This window comes from Globicephala melas, chromosome 13, assembly GCF_963455315.2.
Source record: "Globicephala melas chromosome 13, mGloMel1.2, whole genome shotgun sequence".
Classification (NCBI taxonomy): Eukaryota; Metazoa; Chordata; class Mammalia; order Artiodactyla; family Delphinidae; genus Globicephala; species Globicephala melas.
Genome location: NC_083326.1, coordinates 77,013,836 through 77,035,922, shown reverse-complemented (window position 1 = coordinate 77,035,922; position 22,087 = coordinate 77,013,836). Strand labels below are relative to the sequence as shown.

Here is a 22,087-nt window from a genome sequence, read left to right as displayed (position 1 = left end):
CCTAAAGTTGTTTACCAGCATTATCACCAGCCCCACTTTGTTGTCACAGGACTTTTCATATGTGCACAAAGTTCCAACTTTACAACCTTTTGTGGGATCCTCCATGTTTGCTCCACTGAAAATGTTGCCGAGCCAATGCCTGCTACCTCTGAAGATTCCTGATGCCTGTCTGTTTCGGCCTTCGTGGGCAATCCCTCCTAAAATTGAACAACTGCCCATGCCACCTGCAGCCACTTTCATTAGAGATGGCTACAAGTATGTGCTGGGATTGTGTCGAGTTATCTGCTGTATTTAATATGATATTTTTTTAACATCTTTATGGGAGTATAATTGCTTTACAATGGTGTGTTAGTTTCTGCTTTATAACAAAGTGAATCAGCTATACATATACATATATCCCCATATCTCCACCCTGTTGTGTCTCCCTCCCACCCTCCCTATCCCACCCCTCTAGGTGGTCTCAAAGCACCTAGCTGATCTCCCTGTGCTATGCGGCTGCTTCCCACTAGCTATCTGTTTTACATTTGGTAGTGTATATATGTCCATATGTCCATGCCTCTCTGTCACTTCGTCCCAGCTTACCCTTCCTCCTCCCCGTGACCTCAAGTCCATTCTCTATGTCTGTGTCTTTATTCCTGTCCTGCCCCTGGGTTCTTCAGAACCTTTTTTTTTTTTTTAGATTCCATATATATGTGTTAGCATACAGCATTTGTTTTTCGCTTTCTGACTTCCTTCACTCTATGACAGACTCTAGGTCCATCCACCTCACTGCAAATAACTCAATTTCGTTTCTTTTTATGCCTGAGTAATGTTCCATTGTATATATGTGCCACATCTTTTTTGTTTGTTTTTTTGTTTTGTTTTAATAGTTCTATAGTGATCTTCTTTTTAAAGTATTTATTTATTTTTACCATCTTATCCTTGCCCTGGGGCCATGCTAATCTTCTCTGTATCGTTCCAACTTTAGTATATGTGCTGCCGAAGCGAGCACTGTGCCACATCTTCTTTATCCATTCAGCTGTCGATGGACGCTTAGGTTGCTTCCTGATTTTTATCTTAACTAAATATTTACTTTAAATGATGACAGCATTTCATTTGAAACTTTCCTTTATTGGCCATTCATGTTTTTGTGCATATTATTTTCTGTTGAAAATATATGTTGAAAAATTTTCTAAACTAAATTTCATATACATGGAAAAATTAAGGTTATTTGTATAGAGAACCATGATGTTCATGGTCATTCAGTGTGAAATCAGTGTCTATCACAGAATCAAGCATTAGTTAGAGTGGGTAATATTTTTAGGGTGATGGTGGTAAGTACTTTGTTTTATATAATTTGATGATTTCAAATGTGTTTACTTAAGGCACTTTAAAATGAAGTATTCACATGATAATTTTTCTGTTACTGACACCATGTCATGTAAGAAAGCAGCAACAGAATGGTGCTATGATACGGGGGAAGGAAAAGGAAGTGTTTATTGTAGCTTAGACATGTTTCATACTGTCGCCAAAAAAGTTCTTACTGCAACAGTGTAGAATCAGTTTCCCCTTTGAGTGATAATTTCTTAATAAAATAATTTAAATTCCATAAAATAAAAAGCCACAAACTCAAATTTCTATCAGGACCAGGTAAGCAATATGTGGATGAAATGGACTGGGCAAAGCAGAAGACTTGGCACTACTGATACTCGGCGTCATTGAGAGAGGCAGTGGGAGCGAGCAGGGTCAATGATGAACTGTTGAGAGTACACCCCTTTTAAAGGGATTTTTTTTTTTTTTTTTTGCTATTCAAATACAGGGAATTGGAGACCTGGAATTAAATGTGTCAATGTATTTCCGTTTTAAAAATGCTGACAGTTGCGAATTCCCTGGTGGTCCAGTGGTTAGGATTCGGTGCTTTCACTGCCTAGGGCACAGGTTCAATCCCTGGTCGGGAAACTAAGATCCTGCAAGCCATGCAGCAAGGCACACCCCCCCACCCCCCCGGCAAAAAAAAAGAAAAAGTGTTGACAGTTAATCCAGAGTTACATTCTAGGAGCTGAGAAAAATTTATGATCTAGGTCCAGTCTGTGGGCTACTTCTTTGTGACCTCATATAAATATCATCTTGATGAAATCAAGTTTAATTTTATAAACAGGCTTTATGCTTGTGTATATAAAGTCTGTATGGGAATGAAAAAGTGTGGCAGAGAAGTGGTTTAAAAGAACCTTAGACTTGGGGAAGTACAGCTATAGGGCTGTACAGTCATAGGGCTCAGATTCCTGCCTTTTTTGTTTAGTCTCTGTATGGCCTTAAATGACCGTTTTACTGGGTCTTCCCTTCTTTAAAATGGGGTTATCTTGCCCTACTTCCCACGTAAGTTTTTTTCTGAGAACTCTGAGTATTTCCACAACCACCAGCAGTGTGAAAGCATGTGTTCAAAAGCACCCTGGATGGGAGGGCCTGGCTAGTTCTCTGCTGCTGTTCTCCAGTTGTGCCCTAGCTTATTTAATCTGAGACTGGTCCAGCACAGCTAGAGCGACTAGCACACCAGGAGTTAGCAGGCCATTTGCAAGTAGTGCAACAGCTTCCGAACCCATTCCACAGCTTAATCTCTTACACACACAAGCTTCTCAAACAGTGACATGCAACCCATTGCTGTATGATGGTTTCAATAACAAATAATTTAGATCATTGTTTAGATCTATCAAATCTATCATTTGCCACCCCAAAGATTCTTGGTATTCTAAACTGGTGCTGTTAATAGAACTGTCTCTGATGAAATAAGTGTTTGTATCTGCACCTTCCAGTGAGGCATCCACTACCCTTACGTTGTAGCTGTGCACCATTTGAAATGTGGCTAGTTGAGATCAAGACTGAATTTTTATTTAAGTTGATTTAAATTCATCACATGGGGGTAGTGACTACCTTACTTACTGGACAGGACAGTTCTAGGCTATGGGAAATCCTCCTGCTGTGGTCTCCATCGCCCTGGACCCCCGCTTTATCACAGAGCACACCAGCACTCACTTGATGCCTGTCATACTTGCTATGAGCTAACTTTTCTTCTTCTTTTTCACTGTTGCGTATGCAGCCTCTAGCATGGGTTTGGTACTCAATTCATTTTTATTGAATGGGAAAAGTCAGGGTACTGTACAAGATAAACCATTTTTACTGCCTCGGGAGGAATTTTAATTATTTAGGTTTTCAGTTAATCGTCATAGTTCTTTTTGTGATCTGAACTGCATAACAATTTGGGGGTTTTGTTGAACAGAAAAATTTGAAAGGAGTCCAATTAGACTCATATTCCACACTTATTATTTTGGTCTCTGAGATAGCAATGATTGCTGATCGAGGTTTCTGGGTAATTTGTTCTCTGTACTACAAGATACCACTGTGCCTCAGATTTAACATTTCGTTGCAGTGACTGATTTGGATTTTCGGGTTGATAAGTTAGGCATAGCTGATTAAAAGTCATAAGAAAATGATTTGAAGAGCCATTACTTTATGACATTCTTCTTTCAAATTATGTGAATAAATGCATACTTTATTGGAGGAACATTAGTTTAAGCACAGTATTAACAGATTTCAGAAGAATTTTAAGTATTTAAAAAGTCTATTTCTTTTGGTACCTTCTAACTGGAAAGAATAATCCTGCGCTGTTTTACATGTTCATCTAAGAATATATATCAAGAAAATTTTATTACAATAATAAAATAGCAGAACATTGCAGACACTGTTTTGTTTTCCATGTGGCTCTTGCAAAAAGAAGTCGCTGCTTATGAGAAAATAGGTAGCACAGTGTGATCAGTCTCTGGGAGCTAAAAATAATTGTGCTATATAATGCATGACATATTGAAAAATAAAAAAATGAACGAATTGCCTACCACCCTCCAGAAATCTGTTAGAAGTTTGGAAACTGTGATGCAATATCTATACTTCTGGGCAGCTACTTAACTAATACTAAGTCCTTTTAGCAGCATGTGTAGTATTTGTATTAATTGTAATATAGTACTGGCCAGTGGGTTTCCTAAAATAGAATTCCCTCATAGTCACTCATTACTATAAAAATGGCTAGCCTAGATAGGACTACATTTTGGAAATTAGAAAAATGTTAAATTTTCATGTGCATTTGATTATAACTACTTTAGAATCATATGTAGATTATAGCCTCAGAGAACAAGTACACTGGCAGAATTTCAATTTCAAAAAATGACAAAAATGTAATTGCAAATTAGATGGAAATTTCATCCTATGGTCTTCTAGCTACTTTGGCATCTGAGCTCAAGTGTTAAAGTTCTATTTAGTAGTTATAGGTTTTCAAAACTACATTGCCCAAATCCAGCATCATGTTTTCTTGTAAAAGTAGTTACAGTTCCCTCAAAAGATTAAGATGAGGCTTAATAGAAAACTGAATAAACCAAGTGATAACGTGCATAAATAGGAAATGCACAGGCCAGGTTGGGGTGATTATGTGTGTATTCCAGCACCTGTGACCGGCCTCCCGTTCTCACTTGGTGCTGTCTCTTTGTTGCAGTAATGTGCCTAGTGTCGGGAGCCTAGCAGATCCAGATTATCTGAACACACCACAGATGAACACCCCGGTGACGCTGAACAGCGCTGCCCCAGCCAGCAACAGTGGAGCAGGAGTTTTGCCATCTCCAGCAACCCCTCGCTTCTCTGTCCCCACACCACGAACCCCCAGGACCCCAAGAACTCCCAGAGGAGGAGGCACTGCCAGTGGTCAAGGGTCTGTTAAATATGACAGCACCGATCAGGGGTCACCAGCCTCTACCCCCTCTACCACACGGCCTCTTAATTCTGTGGAGCCCGCCACCATGCAGCCAATTCCTGAAGCTCACAGTCTCTATGTGACTCTGATTCTTTCTGATTCCGTGATGAATATCTTTAAAGACAGAAACTTTGACAGCTGTTGCATCTGTGCCTGCAACATGAACATCAAAGGGGCGGATGTTGGGCTTTACATCCCCGATTCTTCCAATGAGGACCAGTACCGCTGTACCTGTGGGTTTAGTGCGATCATGAATCGCAAACTTGGTTACAATTCGGGACTCTTCCTGGAAGATGAGTTGGATATTTTTGGGAAGAATTCTGATATTGGTCAGGCTGCCGAAAGGCGCTTAATGATGTGTCAGACCACCTTCCTTCCGCAGATGGAAGGAGCCAGAAAATCCCAGGAGCCACCGATAAGCCTTCTCCTCCTCCTGCAGAATCAACATACACAACCTTTTGCTTCACTGAGTTTCCTGGACTACATTTCCTGTAACAATCGCCAAACTCTTCCCTGTGTGAGCTGGAGTTACGACCGGGTGCAAGCAGATAATAATGATTACTGGACGGAATGCTTTAATGCCTTGGAGCAGGGTCGGCAGTATGTGGATAATCCCACAGGTGGCAAAGTGGATGAAGCGCTGGTGAGAAGTGCCACTGTGCACTCTTGGCCTCATAGCAATGGTAGGTTTCCCAGAATACAAATTTGCTTTGAAAATTGTCTTGGTGTGATGACAACTTGCAAACTTTCTTTACTTTGTTATATATGACAAAATTTTCAATTTCATTTATTAAAAAATAGACATAACTAAAGTGAGAGCTATCTTGATATCACCCTAAAGTTAAGAACGGGGAGATGTTTTATATTGAAACACATTTGGAGAAGAGTAATTATTTTGTGGAAAAAAAGTTGTCTAGATTATACAAACTGATAATTTGCATACCCTTTCATGTTTAAGTCTATGTATTCTTCTGGGTCGAGTTTCCATGATACTTCTTCCAGGAAGCCTTCTATCCATTTACCAGAGTATTTTTCTCTTTCCTCTGATTTCCCAGCATTTTGTGTCTCTGGTAACAATGATCACATTTTACTTTGCCTTGTGGTTACTGGGGCACGTCACTGTCTTAAAAACTCCAGTTGATAGGGCTTCCCTGGTGGCGCGGTGGTTGAGAGTCCGCCTGCCGATGCAGGGGACACGGGTTCGTGCCCCAGTCCGGGAGGATCCCACATGCCGCGGAGCGGCTGGGCCCGTGAGCCATGGCCTCTGAGCCTGCGCGTCCGGAGCCTGTGCTCCGCAATGGGAGAGGCCACAACAGTGAGAGGCCCGCGTACCAGAAAAAAAAAAAAAAAAAAAAAAAAACTCCAGTTGATAAACGTCTTTGGAGTTGGGCTGTAAGAGTGCTGAGCAGCCTTGCTGTTCCCTTTCCTTATTGATTCACTATCTATGCTATAATGTGTCCTGAAGGGATACAATGGTGAATGAAAGGGACAAGGTACCTGCCCTCAGGGACTTTCTAATCTATTTTGGAAAATGGATAAGCCTTCTCCTCCATCCTCCAATTAAATAATATGCTTATTTATTTAATTATTCGAATCAAATAAATAAATAAGCATATTATTACAAACCATTATAAGTGATGAAAGCACGGTATGTCAGGGGACACTTCCTTGAAGAAGCAGTAACATTTGAGATCCCAACGATGAGTACAGGTTAACTGGGTGACGAGGGAGGGGGCGGGGAGCCGTGTCCCAGGCAGAGGAGGGGCGAGTGCAATGGCCCAGCGTTATGTAGAGCGTGGGGCCTTCAGAGAACTCAGAGAAGCCTAGAGACCAGCAGCGCTAGCTTGTCAAGAGCCTTTTGAGACGTGCTGGGCACTGGGTCTTCATCCGAAGAGTCTCAAGTCAATGATGGGTTTTACGAAGAGACATTGACATCAGATTTGTATAGTTAGGAAAAAATCTACTCTATAAGGTGGACTGTGGATTAGAAAATGGCGAGAATGGATTTGAGGAGACTGAGAAGTTCCTGCAGTAGATGAAATAAGAAACAGTAGCTTGGCTTAGTGTCCTAGCAAAGGAGATGGAAAAGAAGTGGAAACAGTCAAGAGATGTTTGGGAAGTATTATTGCAGGACTTGGAAATGGGTTGGATTTGGGGGATCAGGGAGAGTGAGATATTAAGGAAGACACCCAGGTTTTTGACATGTATACCTGGACGGACAGTGGTGTCGTTCAAAGACAAGTGTACTGGGAGCTTCCCTGGTGACACATTGGTTAAGAGTCTGCCTGCCAATGCAGGGGACACTGGTTCGATCCCTGGTCCGGGAAGATCCCACATGCCGTGGAGCAACTAGGCCCATGCACCGCAACTGCTGAGCCTGTGCTCTAGAGCCCGCGAGCCTAGAGCCTGTGCCCCGCAACAAGAGAAGCCACCACAATGTGAAGCCCGCGCACCGCACCGAAGGGTAGACCCTGCTTGCCACAGCTAGAGAAAGCCCGCACACAGCAACAAAGACCCAACACAGCCAAAAAAAATAAAATTATTTTAAAAAGCTGAGTGTACTGGAGGAATATCAGGTCTGGGGAGAAAGGTCATAAATTGAGTTTTGGAAGTTTTAAAGATTTCTCTTGAGATATCCAGGTAGAGGTGTCAAGTAGACACTTGGGACTTCATGACCTGGAGCGCAGGGGAAAGGGAGTATATGGCACGTAGATGATAACTCAAGTCAGGGGCTCGGAGGAGGAGGAGAGCTCACTGGGGAGGAGGACTGTATGGAAAGAGCGGAGGGCCTGGGACAGAGCTTTACTGAGTTCTGCCATGTAACCAAGTTTCATGAACGAGAGCGTGGTCAACAGGCATTCAGATTCAGCCAGGCTTTTAAGATAAGGATTAAACCAGTCTTTTGACCATGGTAAGAGCTGTTTCTGTAGACAGGTGGGAGCAGAGGCCAAGCTGGAGGAGTCTATGTGTGAAAGAAAGATGGACCCTGCTTCAGAATAGTCGTCAGTCTTGCAGGGGAGAAGGTTAGATAAGCAAGGAGACTTCTTGGAGGTGGAGACTCCTGAGGAAGTATTTCAAGGGTTATACTCATTCTTATAACTGCTTAGGTTTAAGTAGAGTACCTTATACTTAGCAGGCCTTTAATTAATGTCTGCTGCATGAATTTATGAATTAAAGTCTTGCCCCTAAAGAATTGTGGGTGATTATCTTAGGTGGCTTCTTTTACTAGACAGTGGCCTTCAGGTAGAAAAGCAGTCTGTGTGGGTGGATCAGTAGTGGCATCTTTGGATATGAAGAATAGCACATTTTTTTGTAGGCGAGATGTGGGTTCCAAATTCAGATGCTTAAAACTACCAGACAGATAATGTAAATGAATGATGTGAAGATCCAGGTTTGCAAAAGGCAATGACCTAAATTGTGTCGTTTCGCAACATACTTTCTATTTTGTATGCACAGGAATAGAGTTCACAAAGAATTACTTCTACTTTTATTTTTCTCTAACCTGTGGTTCTCTTGGTGTGTCATTTTCCTACTTCTGTTAGAGCCATGGGTACAAGAAGTACTTTACTTTTTCCTTTCCTATAAGAAGAAAAGAAGCACAGGCTTGAAGATCAAGGTGATAAATGCTGCTTCAGTCTCAGGCCAGCTGGGGTGGGGGGAGGCGCGGGGGGAGCGTCAAGAACTGTCTGAAGGGGACAGCTACTCCTTGGCTCCAAGTGGTGGTCATCCAGGAATATGATGGCCTCAGCCCCAGGGCTGTCAGGCAGTTTTCCAGTTTTTCAAGAGAAGCTGGAAATCCAGATTTGCATATGAAATTTCCTGAGAAATTCGTTCCAGATTGAATAACAAAAACTCTGTGCCATCAAGTTGCAGCCTGTGTTTGATGTGGGGACACATCTAAAAATGTCTTAAGACCCCCTTAAGCACCCTGTGGTTCCGATTTAGTTGGTAAATAAACCACAGATTTCCATCCATGCCACTTTCCTAATCAGCTGGAAAAGCAAGAGGAATGAAAGGTCTTTAGGAACCCAGCTGTGCAGATTCATAGCTGACCATCTCCAGCTTAAGTAGTTCTTTCTTCAGATCTTTTTGAGAATTTGAGGAGCATTATGGACCTTCTCCCTTGGGGTAAAATACACCTATGCTCATGCATGCATATGCAGTTTGGGGTGGAGTTTCAGAGGTTTTTCAAATTCTAGGTTAAGAAACCCTCTTGCAGGAAGAACATGTTCTAAAACCATGAATCTCCTACCTTCCTCTCTGTACAGATGAATTTCAGGCCTGTCAATGCCTCTGCCCTGTTTTCATGTGCCTCTGCCTGTGTAGAAGGTCATCTTTCTCTTTATGCATTTTGTATTTTGTGAAAATATTTTCATTAAGAGCAGTTTTTAAAGTTTTTAAAAGCTTCAAGTTCCTTTTTCCCACTCATCATATAATCAAAACATGGATTTTTGTAAATAAAAGTAATTAAGAAACTAAAAGTAAGAAACAATAATTAAGAAATTTTTGCCGCTCTCTTTTCTTAAGAACAACCTTGGAAACAAGTCTGTATGATTTTTAAAAGTCAGGCCTATCTACCTTTCCACTTTTAGGCAGTCCTGTAGTTAACCTCTTTTATATAGAGTAAACTATTTTCCCTTTTATTATTTCCAATAATAAATGATAAACTATCTTCTACTTTAGAAGATTGTCTTTCCTCTTGACTCCTAAGTCGGGTATTTTAGAATCTACTGTAAGTAGACCCTGCTGCCAGTGATGTCTCTGTCGTGGAGTATAACTGAGGTCCACAATGATGGCAAGAAGAGGAGTGTGCCAGCCCCCCTTTATGATTTCCCTTCCTTTTCATTTCATTTCTCTTCCAGTGCTGGACATCAGCATGCTCTCCTCCCAAGATGTGGTCCGTATGCTGTTGTCCCTGCAGCCCTTTCTCCAAGACGCCATCCAGAAGAAGCGCACGGGCAGGACCTGGGAGAATATCCAGCACGTGCAGGGACCACTCACCTGGCAGCAGTTCCACAAAATGGCAGGACGGGGAACCTACGGTAGAATCCTTCCCCTGTTTAAATTCCTTCAGATTTTTGTTCTATGAAAAGCAGCTTTAGTTACTGTCAAGTCCTTCCCTCACTGACAAAATAGAACCTTTTTCCTCCTGACTATTAAGTTTTATAATCTGCCTGTTTTCCAGTAGTCAGTTTTGGAGATAATTTTTCTAAATGTCTTTGGCATAATCAAGGTCAGTGGGGCAAATAATCCCTAAATAGACCATTTGTTAGGGTCTCCTTATCTTCATGGTCCTCACTGCATTTTCATCTGGATGAACTTCTGAACTAGTTCTGTCAACTTCTTCATAGTCAGGATTATAGTGCTTATCTTAAAGGAAATGACATAGTGCTGTTTGGAAAACTAACTTTAACCTGCTCTAGTCTGCTCTCTGATCTTACTGAAACTTTATAAGCATGTTCTGACTCATTTAATTAAGGTTCTTCATCAGGGGCCATTTAATTAGAGGATTTGAAGAGTACTTTTAAGAGTATCATGTCAACCTACAATAAAATTTCTGATGCCAGAAATAAGACTAATGCACCAGAGAATTCTCAGTTGTCGAGGTTGTGGGAAACAGACCCTGAAGCACTTTCCTAAACTGCAATCTTGTTTTAGGTTCTGAAGAATCTCCTGAGCCGTTGCCCATCCCCACTCTGCTGGTAGGCTATGACAAGGACTTCCTCACCATCTCGCCATTCTCCTTGCCATTTTGGGAGAGGCTGTTGTTGGACCCATACGGGGGCCACCGTGATGTTGCCTATATTGTGGTGTGTCCAGAAAATGAGGCCTTGCTCGAAGGAGCCAAAACTTTTTTCAGGGACTTGAGCGCTGTATATGAGGTGAGAAGGATATGAAAGATGAAAATTGTTTGTATGATACAAGTCCTCAGGTTGTTTCTAGTTATGACTAAATTTTAAAGAACAAATATTTTCAAAGTAGGACTCAAAGAAAATTTTCACATAGTTGGAGGATGAAGAAAAGGATTACATTGGCAAGTTTTTCAAGGAGTACATTGCTTTCCCATCTTAGCTTTTATATTTTATTAGATTTAAAGATTTTCCTCTACCAGCCTTACCACCCATCTTAAAGTCCCGTCAGCTGTTTTTTCCCCATTTATGTGCTCAAGTTTAAAAGTATTACTCACCAGGGGTTAGTGGTTGTTCAGAAGATGAGCTTTATGAAAAGAAAGCACATCTACTCTCGGGGCGGGTGGGTGGGGGGAGTTCCTGAAAACAGTATAAAAATGTTTAGCTTGAAAATTTCTGAATCATAATAAGTTTAATGACTCATGTCCCTGTTTTATTTAACACTCCATTCATCTTAATACTAAAATTTTGGTACAGATTAATAATGCGATAACCATAGTAATATATAAGCCACTTAGATAATTTTATATATTTAGTACATAAATTCCTGTTACTTTTGAAAAATTAGAATCATGTCTGTCTTTGAAGAGTTAGTGCCACATTTCTTCTGCTAAAGTACATAGACATAAGGTTTTTGTACCTTATACTTCTGTTATCTTTATATTTGACAAGAATAAATGAAATTACTATTTATAAAGTATTTAGAGCTGCGACAGGCATATTATAAGCATTACAAAAGTGTTTGCTAAATAAGATGCCAAGTTGAATTTCAAAAATACTCCATAACGGAACATTCACTATCTATAAGTGTATGAGTACACACAAAATAGTAAACTTACATGTTGCTACCAAGAAGTGAGAAGATGCTGAAGTATGAGATAATGGCATCAATTAAGCCACTGAAGGAAATCCTTGGATACAGTAATTTCTAAACAGTGCCTGGTTCATGATGCCTAATAATATTAAATCATAATCACCCTAACACAGAAAACTTGTCTAAGCAATCTTAAAGCCCAGCCTTACTTTTGAGTGCAGCTTTCAACATAAGTTCCAAAACATAAAAGGACTGCCAGATCATTTTAGGATTGCTCTTTTGGCAGTAATGCGTACCTGCTTCAGAAGAGTGTACACTAGAGAATTTTCAGGGGCTTGGTAAGCCTCCTGTTCATCAACTCTAGTAAGGGCTAATAATATGGGCTCTTCTGCTGGTGAACAGGTAGCTAGGTAGCTTACTTTGTGCAGGTATATTAATTCTCTGCCATAAGCACCCATTTAATGTCCTGCACGTCAGTAACAGAATCTCATTGTGCTAAAACAACTATTTACTTTTAAAAAGTGATCAGCATATCCACTGTTTCCGTGGCCTTTGCTATTGGTGATCTCCAAATGTCTGTAACAATGTAACAGATGGCCCATAAAATTTTAATGTTATCTTATGGGAGAACATCATAAGTCGGGATTACTTAAGAGGTTTTAGTGGACATATGTCTGAGTCAGCCTAAGTAGGCAGGAATCTGGTTAATTCTTTATTTGACCATTAGCAATCAGGTAGTGCTCAGCAATCTTCCCTTGTGCTGGAGGAAGTGGTTGGGGTGAAGAAACATTCATTTTTCTTTAAAAGAAACAATTTTCCTTAGAGAGCCTAGTCCAGGTTTTGGAGAGACAGAGAACAGTTTCAGGTACATTATAATTACCAGAAGGGACCAGCATATAATGTTGGTTTGGTTGCGTGTGGTAACGCTAAAAGACAAAGGAAAATGCTTCCATGTGTATGGTCAAGGATCTCTGTGGTAACGATGTGTACTGAACGAAGGAGTGGTTCCTGTTGTAAACGGTGATCTGTTTTGTGCCATCAGATGTGTAGGCTTGGGCAGCACAAGCCTATCTGCAAAGTGCTGCGCGACGGGATCATGCGCGTGGGGAAGACCGTGGCGCAGAAGCTGGCGGAAGAGCTTGTGAGCGAGTGGTTTAACCAGCCGTGGGGCAGCGAGGAGAGTGACAATCATTCCAGACTCAAACTTTATGCGCAAGTTTGCCGCCATCACCTAGGTAAATGGGGATGTATTTGGCAAAGTAGAATTTGAGAAATAGCAAATCATTCCCCCTGCTCCCTATTAGACATGCCACATTATACTTCTTTTGTCTCGGGAAATGTTAGTGTTCCATTACTGTATTTATTTAGGTCTAATTTTTGCATTCTAAGTAGTTAAATGCTAATTTTTATGTGCATGTATATTCTTTAAAAGCTATTTACAGTAGCCTAAGGAAGTCATATCTAATTTACTCCACATTTCGAAAATGTAGCAGCATGACTTGGTATTAACTGCTTTATTTTAACCCAGATTCCCAAGAGAATCTTAGATGCTTACATAAGCCTTACGCACATAGGAGCATAATATACCATGATGGCTGTAGAATATACGGCCTCTCCGTTTTCAGTGAATGCGTATGGAATCAGTCTGAAAGGCAAATGTTACAAATGACTGATTTTCTCCTCTCCCCCGCCCCCCCCAAATAAGGCTCTTCCCCAGAATTTATAATAAGTAACTCCATGTTTATTTCCATATTTACAGAACATAGAAGCTTATGTTCAGTGGTAGAGATAGCATTTTGGGTGTCATAGAGTAATGCAACCTGGAAGCATAATTTTTTTTAAAGTGACTATTCTAAATATCTGCTTCAGCCAGACACTGCAGAACATCCCTAAAGTCACCTCTCTGCGTGTACACTTTCAGCACCTTATCTAGCCACTCTGCAGCTCGACAGCAGCCTGTTGATACCACCTAAGTACCAGACCCCACCAGCAGCAGCACAGGGACAAGCTACACCTGGGAATGCGGGGCCTTTAGCTTCAAATCCAGGATCGGCAGCCCCCTCAGCTGGCAGTGCATTTAATCCCACCTCCAATGGCAGTTCTGTGAACCCGGCAGCAAGTAGCTCCGCATCTGGTTCCTCTGTGCCACCAGCCTCGACATCTGCCTCTGCTCCCATTATTAACCAGATAAGCACTACCTCTTCTTCAGGATTCAGTGGTAGTGTCGGAGCGCAGAACCCCAGCGCTGGGGCCAGCTCTGCAGAGAGAACGCAAGGGAACATAGGCTGTGGTGGAGACACTGAGCCTGGGCAGAGCTCCTCTCAGCCCTCACAGGATGGACAGGAAAGGTACGGTACTCTGACCAAGACGAGTGGCTTCAGCTCGGACCCCTTGTCTACTCTTCCTCTGCACCCCCAGCCCCCTCGACTTCATGAGTCTCTAAACCTCGTAAAGGGTGGTATTTCTCTTCTTCCCCCCCGAGAGTAACAACTGTCAGTCTATAGTTCAGTGTTAAGAAATTTGAGAACTTCTTATAAACTTACTATATTACTAGTATAATGGTAATATATACTTACTAATTAATATACTTAATGTAATTAATATTACTGTTAATACTCTTATTATATGAACATAATATATGGATAATAGTAATAGTAAGCTCTTACTATTAACGTAACAGCATTATAAAACATCTTTGTAGAATGAAGCCACGGTGTGGTGGGGGGGAGTTAAAAAAAGAGATCTCATTTTAGAGGAGCATGTTGTTGTTTTCCATCCATCTGGATGCTAACTGATTTGGTTTGCCTTCATTTTGGTACATATTAATGTTGCATTTAATCTGTAATCATTGTCCAGGAGTCAGTGTGCTCTGGAATTGATTTATTTTGTATAATTTATATTTATGTTGTGCATCTCATAAGTGACTCTCTCTGCAGTGTTACAGAAAGGGAGAGGATAGGAATTCCCACGGAGCCTGACTCTGCAGACAGCCAAGCCTACCCTCCAGCTGTTGTCATTTACATGGTGGACCCCTTCACTTACACCGCAGAGGAAGACTCCACTTCTGGAAATTTTTGGCTGTTGAGTTTGATGCGCTGCTACACAGAAATGCTGGATAATTTACCTGAGCATATGAGAAATTCTTTCATTCTCCAGGTAACTATTTGCAAGTTTATTTTTTACATTGTTGTTTTTATGAAAGTAAACAGGTTCATGATTTTTTAAAAAATTGTATGTATTAGAAAAAAGTATTCTTAATTCTGCCTTTTAGATTCAGCCATTATTAGCATTTTGGTGTTTTTCTAGCCTTTTTTCTGTGTTTGTTTACACAATTGACCATACTTTTCACATAATTTTTAGTCTTTTTGTACTTAAAGTTATTCATGAATATTTTTCCACCTTATTTAAAATTCTCACCAAGCAGCATATTTTTTATAGACTGCATATTTTCCATGTGTAACTGTTTCTGTACAGTTAGATATAATTACTTTTTTTTTTTTTTTTTACCTTTTCACTGTTACAAATACAACTATAAGGTGGTCCAGTGGTTGGGACTCTGTGCCTCCAATTCCGGGGCCTGGGTTCAATCCCTGGTCGGAGAACTAAGGTCCCACAAGCTGCACAGCATGACCAATAAATAAATAAGTAAATGAATTAATAAATAAATAAATAAAGCCATAATAAACATCTTCAGGTATAATCTGTCTTTCACATTTCAAGTAATTTCTTAAAGTGGATTCTTTGATAAAGATACTGATAAATAATGCCAGATTCCTCTCTCAAAATGTTATAGTTATTTACATTTCTTTCAGGAGTGAAGGAGCATGCCCATTTTCAGTGCACCCTTGCCAGTTTTATAGTGTAATAATTTTTAAAAATTTATAATTTAATAGGTGAAAAATGATGTCTTGGGTGTTTGGATTCTTGTTTTTCTGTCACTTTAACTCAAGCTATTATAGAATTAAAAAATTGAAATTAAAGCTACCAGTATAGTTTGTTGATAGTTTTTCATTGATTTGAAGTTTGTGCCTCAGATGACTAGACAGTAATTCCAAAGATGCCATGCATACTATGCGTATAACCTTACAAAAGTGAGAAGTATATTTAAAAGCAAGTTTTTAAATTTAGGGGCATGGCAACAATAAATTGATAATTTATCTCTAAAATGGGAACAGGGTAATTTCTAAGTGACAGTGTAACTTGACCAGCAGAGTGACACCTCTTCTTAAATTGCTGGTATATTTGGAATATAGGACTTTATGTCACTGAAAGGAATTAAGATTGAATTATACTATGTTTGGCATTTCTGTATTTTAAAACTAAAGTTGCATCCCCCATTCAAGTAAAGAATTCATACCATTTCATTTTCGAACTGCCTTGTTAGCATATTAGATCTCTATTTCTTGTTTTATTTGTATTTGTGTCTGTAGATTGTGCCTTGCCAGTACATGCTGCAGACAATGAAGGATGAACAAGTTTTCTACATTCAATACTTGAAGTCCATGGCATTTTCAGTGTACTGCCAGTGCAGGCGACCTCTGCCTACACAGATACACATTAAATCCCTCACAGGATTTGGGCCTGCCGCCAGCATTGAGATGACTCTCAAGAACCCAGAGGTAGGTAGCAGCAACAGGGCAGAAATTTGCAAAAAGACTACTTTTATGCTAAAGATGCAAACCAGGAGAGTTGCTTGCTTGGTTGGTCTTCTACCTTTATTATAAGAGTGGTAGGTTTCTTTAATCCTTAAGTTGAAATAGAGGAGATACTTCTCTGAACTTGTATAATTTTTTGAGAAAAGAGGCAAGCAAACTCTTGCCATTTTTTGATGTAAGACCTAAGGCAACAATACACTTATCCCTTTTACTTATGAAAGTTCAGTTTTCCTATATTTATTTTGTTCATCATTGTTTGAAGCTAATTTGTGTCTTAAATCACTCTCCACCTTCCCCAGCTCATTTTGTTCCCTTGGAACAGCCGCTGTGTATGTGTTTACTCTGCACAGGCCCCACATTTTCTGATGCTTTCTCCTCCCCTTGTCTCAGTGCTTCTGTATGTAAATGAACGCTTTTGCTCTTCATCTTTGTAAACCTTTTTCCCACAGATAAGTACCTCAGGGGGAATTCTAAAACACCAAAGCAAAACATGTTTTAAACAGAAGTTGTACACTTCCTTTGTTTTACTAATCACCTTATCCTGAAGGTAGATATACAGGGCAGTGTTTAGAACTCTCAAAGCCTTCAAAAATCAGTTCCCACAACTTTTGCATGAAAAATTACCCATTAATAAAGGCCAGCAAACACCTCTTCACCATTAGAGAACTTAAAAACACCAAAAATTGCTAATTTTAGTTGGTTAATGTGAGTTTTTGTGGAAAACTAAAAAAATGACGCACTACTTAATACTGCATTTGTTGTAACTTGGTTCAGGTCAGCTTGGTCCCAAGAGAGGAAACTGCTTAGCTGACAACTTATATTCGCTCTGGGGTTATAGAAAATTTCTATCTTTGGCAGTTTTAGATTAGTTTATTCTCTTGAGTCTGTATTTTTTACTTTTGTGAGCATGTCATATGTTTTCTTTACTACTAGCTTTTTCTGGAATAAAAATAAATATGTTCCTACTTGTTTCAAATTTGTGTCCAGGAATTGAGTTTATGCCTTTCTTTATAAACTTTGAATCTTTTAGTTTTTTACCTCTTGTGGTCATTCTGCAATTCAGATGCAATCATTCCTTATGCTTCGGTAAGAAGTTACCACAATTTCAAATGACAACTAATAGTAGTCTGCATTTTCAGAGAAGAGAGTAAAGGCTGACTACCTATATTAAGATCCGAGGCATTATGTAATGTTTTAAAAGATTATATAACATACTGGCAGAACACCATGAGAGTTCATGAGATATATAGTGAGGCTTAGATTAAAATAAATCACAAAAAATATATTCTTTCTTTCCCTTTGCTTTGGAACAGGAAGAGAGAAATCAATCATTTGACTTAATTAAAAATGTAAGAACCAAATGTTGTGAACATTTACTGAGGTTTATAAATTTTTACTTGCATTAAGGTGCAATGGCTAATTGCTAAATACTGCCTCTCCCCCAGTCTGCAGCTAGAATTTTGTACTTTCATTCAGCAACTATAGCAGAGTGTCTACCGTGTGCCAGACACTGTATTAGGTGTCGACTGTGCAGTGGTGAACAAGACACCAGTCCCCTGCTTCCAGGAATTCTCATTTTCTGCAGTGGCACAGTCTCATGCAAGCTCCTGGCAACCACTGTTCTACTTGGTGTCTCTGTGGGGTTGCCTGTTCTGGACGTTTTTTGTAAATGGAATCTTCCAATATAGAATGTTTTATGTCTGCCTTCTTTCACTTAACATAATGTTTTCGAGGTTCATCCATGTCATAGCATGTATCAGTACTTCATTTCTTTTTATGGCTAAGTACTGTTCCATTATATGGATAGACCACATTTTGTTTATCCATTTATTAGTGGATGGGCGTATGGATTTTTCCACTTTTTGGCTATTGTGACTAACCCTGTTCTAAACATTTGTGTATGAGTTTTTGTGTGGCTATATGTTTTCAGTTTTCTTAGTAAGTACCTAGGAGTAGAATTTCCGGGTCTGTGGAGAGTGAATGGATCAGTGATAAGGTTAGCTTTGAAACTTGAGCAAGTTGTTGAATAAGTATCCCTAAAATGAAGGAATTGGATTAACTTATCTCCAAGGTCTCTTTTAAGTTTAAAATTCTGTAATTCCATTATTACTGTTTCTTACGCTATGTAGTTCAGGGGTTGGCAACTCTGTGGGCTAAATCCAGCCTGCAGCCTGCATTTGTATGACCAGCTAGGTAAGAATGACTATTACATTTTTACAAAGAGAAGATTATGTGACAGAGACTCATAAAGCCTAAAGTATTTACTGTCTGATCCTTTACAGAAGTTTGCTGACCCCTGCCTTAGTTTACTAAATATTGAAATGTATATAAAGCTAGAAACAAAGATGACAGTTAAATTTCATCACAGTTTATCTAAAATACTTGTCTTAGGTAACAGCTAACACTTTGATCTCTTTAATTACTTACACACACACATCATAAAGTATAATATACATACTGAAAAGTACCCAGTCTTAAGTATACTGCTTGATGAATTTCCACTAAGTAAAAATATTACATAACTAGCACTAGAAACAAAACATAACAAGCATCCAGGAACCTCTCTAATGTCCCTTCCAGTCACTCCAATGGTAATCACTATTCTGACTTATAACATATAACAGCATAATTTTGCCTGTTTTTGGCTTTATATAAATGGAATCATAATTTACAGTGTTTTGCGCCTGGCTTCTTCTACTCAGTGTTGAGAATCATCCATTTTGTTGCTTGTAGCAGTAGTTTTTTTCATTCTCTTTGCTGCTGTTTAATATTCTGCTTGTGTAACTTTGTCACAATTTATTATCCATTTTACTGTTGATGGTTATTTAGGTTATTTTCTCTTTGGAGCTATTAAGATTGACAGTGTTGTAAACATGCTTATACCTGTCCTTTGTAAACATATATGTGCATTTTGGGGGGTCAGAGGGTATGCGTTTGTTCAGCTTTTACAGGTGTTGTCAAATACTTTTCCGAAGCACATCATACTCCAGCAATGTGTGAAAGTTCTAATTGCCCTGTACTCTCACCAATACTTGATGTTTTCTGTCCTTTATATTTCAGACATTCTGGTGGGTGTGTAGTGGTTTTAATCCGCTTTCCTAATGACTAATGAAGTTGGGCCAATAATAATTTCTTTTAATAAGGAAATAATTGGCTTGATTGGGTTCCCTACCTTAAACAATTTTTTTTGTATCATTATTATTTGTATATATAGGACTAGTCGGGAAGCAATCTATTGTCATTTCTCCCTGTTGGTTTCCCTCAGTGCTGTATGGATTTTGTTGTAAACATGGAGTGGCTTTGTGCTGATACTGATTTTGATTTTGATTTCAGCGGCCCAGCCCAATCCAGCTTTACTCCCCTCCTTTTATATTGGCCCCAATCAAAGACAAGCAGACAGAGCTGGGAGAGACATTTGGTGAAGCGAGCCAGAAATACAATGTGCTCTTTGTGGGCTATTGTCTGTCTCACGACCAGCGCTGGCTTTTGGCTTCCTGCACTGACCTCCATGGAGAATTATTAGAAACATGTATTGTAAATATTGCTTTACCAAACAGGTGAGGAGCCTTGGTGTTTATGGTGTGTGTAAATTGATGCTGTGCCTTTTCTCAGATAATGGATCTTTCTAACTTTCCTATCTAAATGCAGTGGGTAACATGTGGGTGGGTTCTTTGGAATTTTCTTGGTTTTGTCGTACTAAATGATAGCTTTGATTCATTTGGGGGCCCTTTTCCATGTCTGTTTTAGATCACGGAGGAGTAAAGTATCTGCACGTAAAATTGGACTACAGAAGTTATGGGAATGGTGCATAGGTATTGTCCAAATGACATCTCTGCCCTGGAGAGTTGTAATTGGGCGACTTGGGCGTCTTGGCCATGGGGAACTTAAAGGTGAGAAATTCCTGAAACAAAGGAAAGGAAAAGGGCTGAGCTAATGTCATTAACTAAGCTGAGGGAGAAAATTATAAAGTTGGTAGTAAGAATAAAGCAGATTATATTTTCTGATTCTTTTAAATGTACAGGATAAACCAGTGGCTTTTAGACTTTTCATTAGCAACGAAATCATCACAAAGAAAATCTTAAATATAATATTGAACCCCAGTATATAAAACAGAAAAATATTTTTAATATAAAAATGATACTTGGTAAATTAGAATTTCTAACATTTATTTATATATTGTGAGAAGAACAAGTCAGTTTTAACTGGAAAATTTTATATCAGAGATTATGGATGAGAGTAGAAGTCATATACAGCCTTTACTTTCATTTGCTGGTTTGTTTTTGGTGGTTGCTGGTGATGAGCTTTGTATTTATTTTTGTTTCGGTGGCTTGATTGCAAGATAATCCTGATTGACAAGGACAAGTAGTTGCAAATTGGAAGAGTCTTTATTCACATTGCCACTGTCTGATACTCTTCAGTGTGGAAATTTAAGAGAGCAGATTTTTTTAAGTTGAATCCCCCAATATATCTACTGACTGCTTACATTTCTTACCATAAATATAAGAAAGCACTAAAAGTAACTGCAACATAACACAACTGACCACCACAGGCAGCTGCCTTGCCTGGCGTTGAGCCCAGCTCATTTATTATCCTTGCGTAGCTACTTGTACAGTTTTATATGAGCAATATGAACAGGCCTAGATTATTAATTTAAAGCCCTATCGATTAATGACACATTTATAAAAAGTTCAGTATATGAATATAGGTGGGAGAAGTTTTTGTTTTTGTTTTTAATATTTATTTATTTTTGCGGTACGCGGGCCTCTCACTGTTGTGGCCTCTCCCGTTGCGGAGCACAGGCTCCGGACGTGCAGGCTCAGCGGCCATGGCTCACGGGCCCAGCCACTCCGCGGCATGTGGGATCTTCCCAGACCGGGACACAAACCCGTGTCCCTTGCATCAGCAGGCGGACTCTCAACTACTGCGCCACCAGGGAAGCCCTTTAGTATTTATTTATTTGATTTTGCCAGGTCTTAGTTGCGGCACATCGGCTCCTTAGTTGCAGCTCGCGGGCTCCTTAGTCATGGCATGCGAACTCTTAGTTGCCGCATGCATGTGGGATCTAGTTCCCTGACCAGGGATCGAACTCGGGCCCCCTGCATTGGGAGCGTGGAGTCTTAACCACTGCGCCACCAGGGAAGTCCCGGGAGAGGTTTTTTTCTAACATCTGCACGAAAGCAAGCATATGTCACAAATTAGCTTGGTGGTTTTGCACGTGCCAAGTATATATCAGAACAGAGTTGGCAAACTTTCTTTGTAAAGGGCAAGGTAGTAAATATTTTTGACCTTGCAGGTTAGCTGGTCACTGTTGAACTACTCAACTCTGCTACTGTAATGCCAAAGCAGCCATAGACAATACCCTAGTGAATTGGTGTGGCTGTTCCAATAAAACCTTGTTTACTAACAGGTGGTGGGCAGGATGTGAGCTGTGGACCGTAGTTTGCTGACCCTTGCGTTAGAGTGTGCATCTTATTTCTTTACATGAAATTTATATCTGGTATTTGTGGAAACCCTGAAATAAAACCCCTGATATAGATGTAACTTGCCTTGTAGTAAGTGCCTAAGTGAGTTAATTATTAGGGTTTAACAGCAATTTATACAAATATTATATAATATGTATTAAGTGTTTTCTTAGGAATCTATTATACACAGAATTTTTTTGTATTAAATTATACTGTAGACCAATAGAAAATATTATCCTTTTCATTTTTAAAAGAATATTATAATGAGTCTGTATCAGTAGCCTGGAGGTCTAATACATTAGGGGATTCATCATTTCATTTCTGTCAGAATTCCTATCTTCTCTCTTAGTATGCCTTTTAGTCAATCTTATTTCTTAAAGGCTTTGAGCTACTCTTAACCCTTGGGAAAAGTTAGAATATAATAGAAAAGAAGTAGAGGGGATAAAAATGTAGCCTAGTAGTCTAGTTACTTGGTA

The 22,087-nt window shown here is 39.6% G+C and overlaps 1 protein-coding gene and 1 non-coding gene across 3 annotated transcripts in view; one reads left to right on the top strand and one right to left on the bottom strand.

The window, feature by feature from the left end:
- The window catches only part of MED13L (mediator complex subunit 13L), a 300,989-nt gene that overhangs the window by 261,391 nt on the left and 17,511 nt on the right, over positions 1 to 22,087 (top strand). For both annotated transcript variants that reach the window (XM_030860441.3, XM_030860440.3), the window contains exons 16-25: positions 50 to 255; positions 4,517 to 5,454; positions 9,634 to 9,813; positions 10,430 to 10,653; positions 12,537 to 12,729; positions 13,416 to 13,842; positions 14,431 to 14,650; positions 15,925 to 16,113; positions 19,483 to 19,706; positions 19,897 to 20,039. In XM_030860441.3, the coding sequence (XP_030716301.1) occupies positions 50 to 255; positions 4,517 to 5,454; positions 9,634 to 9,813; positions 10,430 to 10,653; positions 12,537 to 12,729; positions 13,416 to 13,842; positions 14,431 to 14,650; positions 15,925 to 16,113; positions 19,483 to 19,706; positions 19,897 to 20,039 (2,944 nt within the window). The remainder of the gene's footprint in view (positions 1 to 49; positions 256 to 4,516; positions 5,455 to 9,633; positions 9,814 to 10,429; positions 10,654 to 12,536; positions 12,730 to 13,415; positions 13,843 to 14,430; positions 14,651 to 15,924; positions 16,114 to 19,482; positions 19,707 to 19,896; positions 20,040 to 22,087) is intronic.
- LOC115855552 (U6 spliceosomal RNA) lies at positions 890 to 991 on the bottom strand. Its single transcript, XR_004040489.1, has one exon. It is a non-coding gene; the product is annotated as a U6 spliceosomal RNA (small nuclear RNA).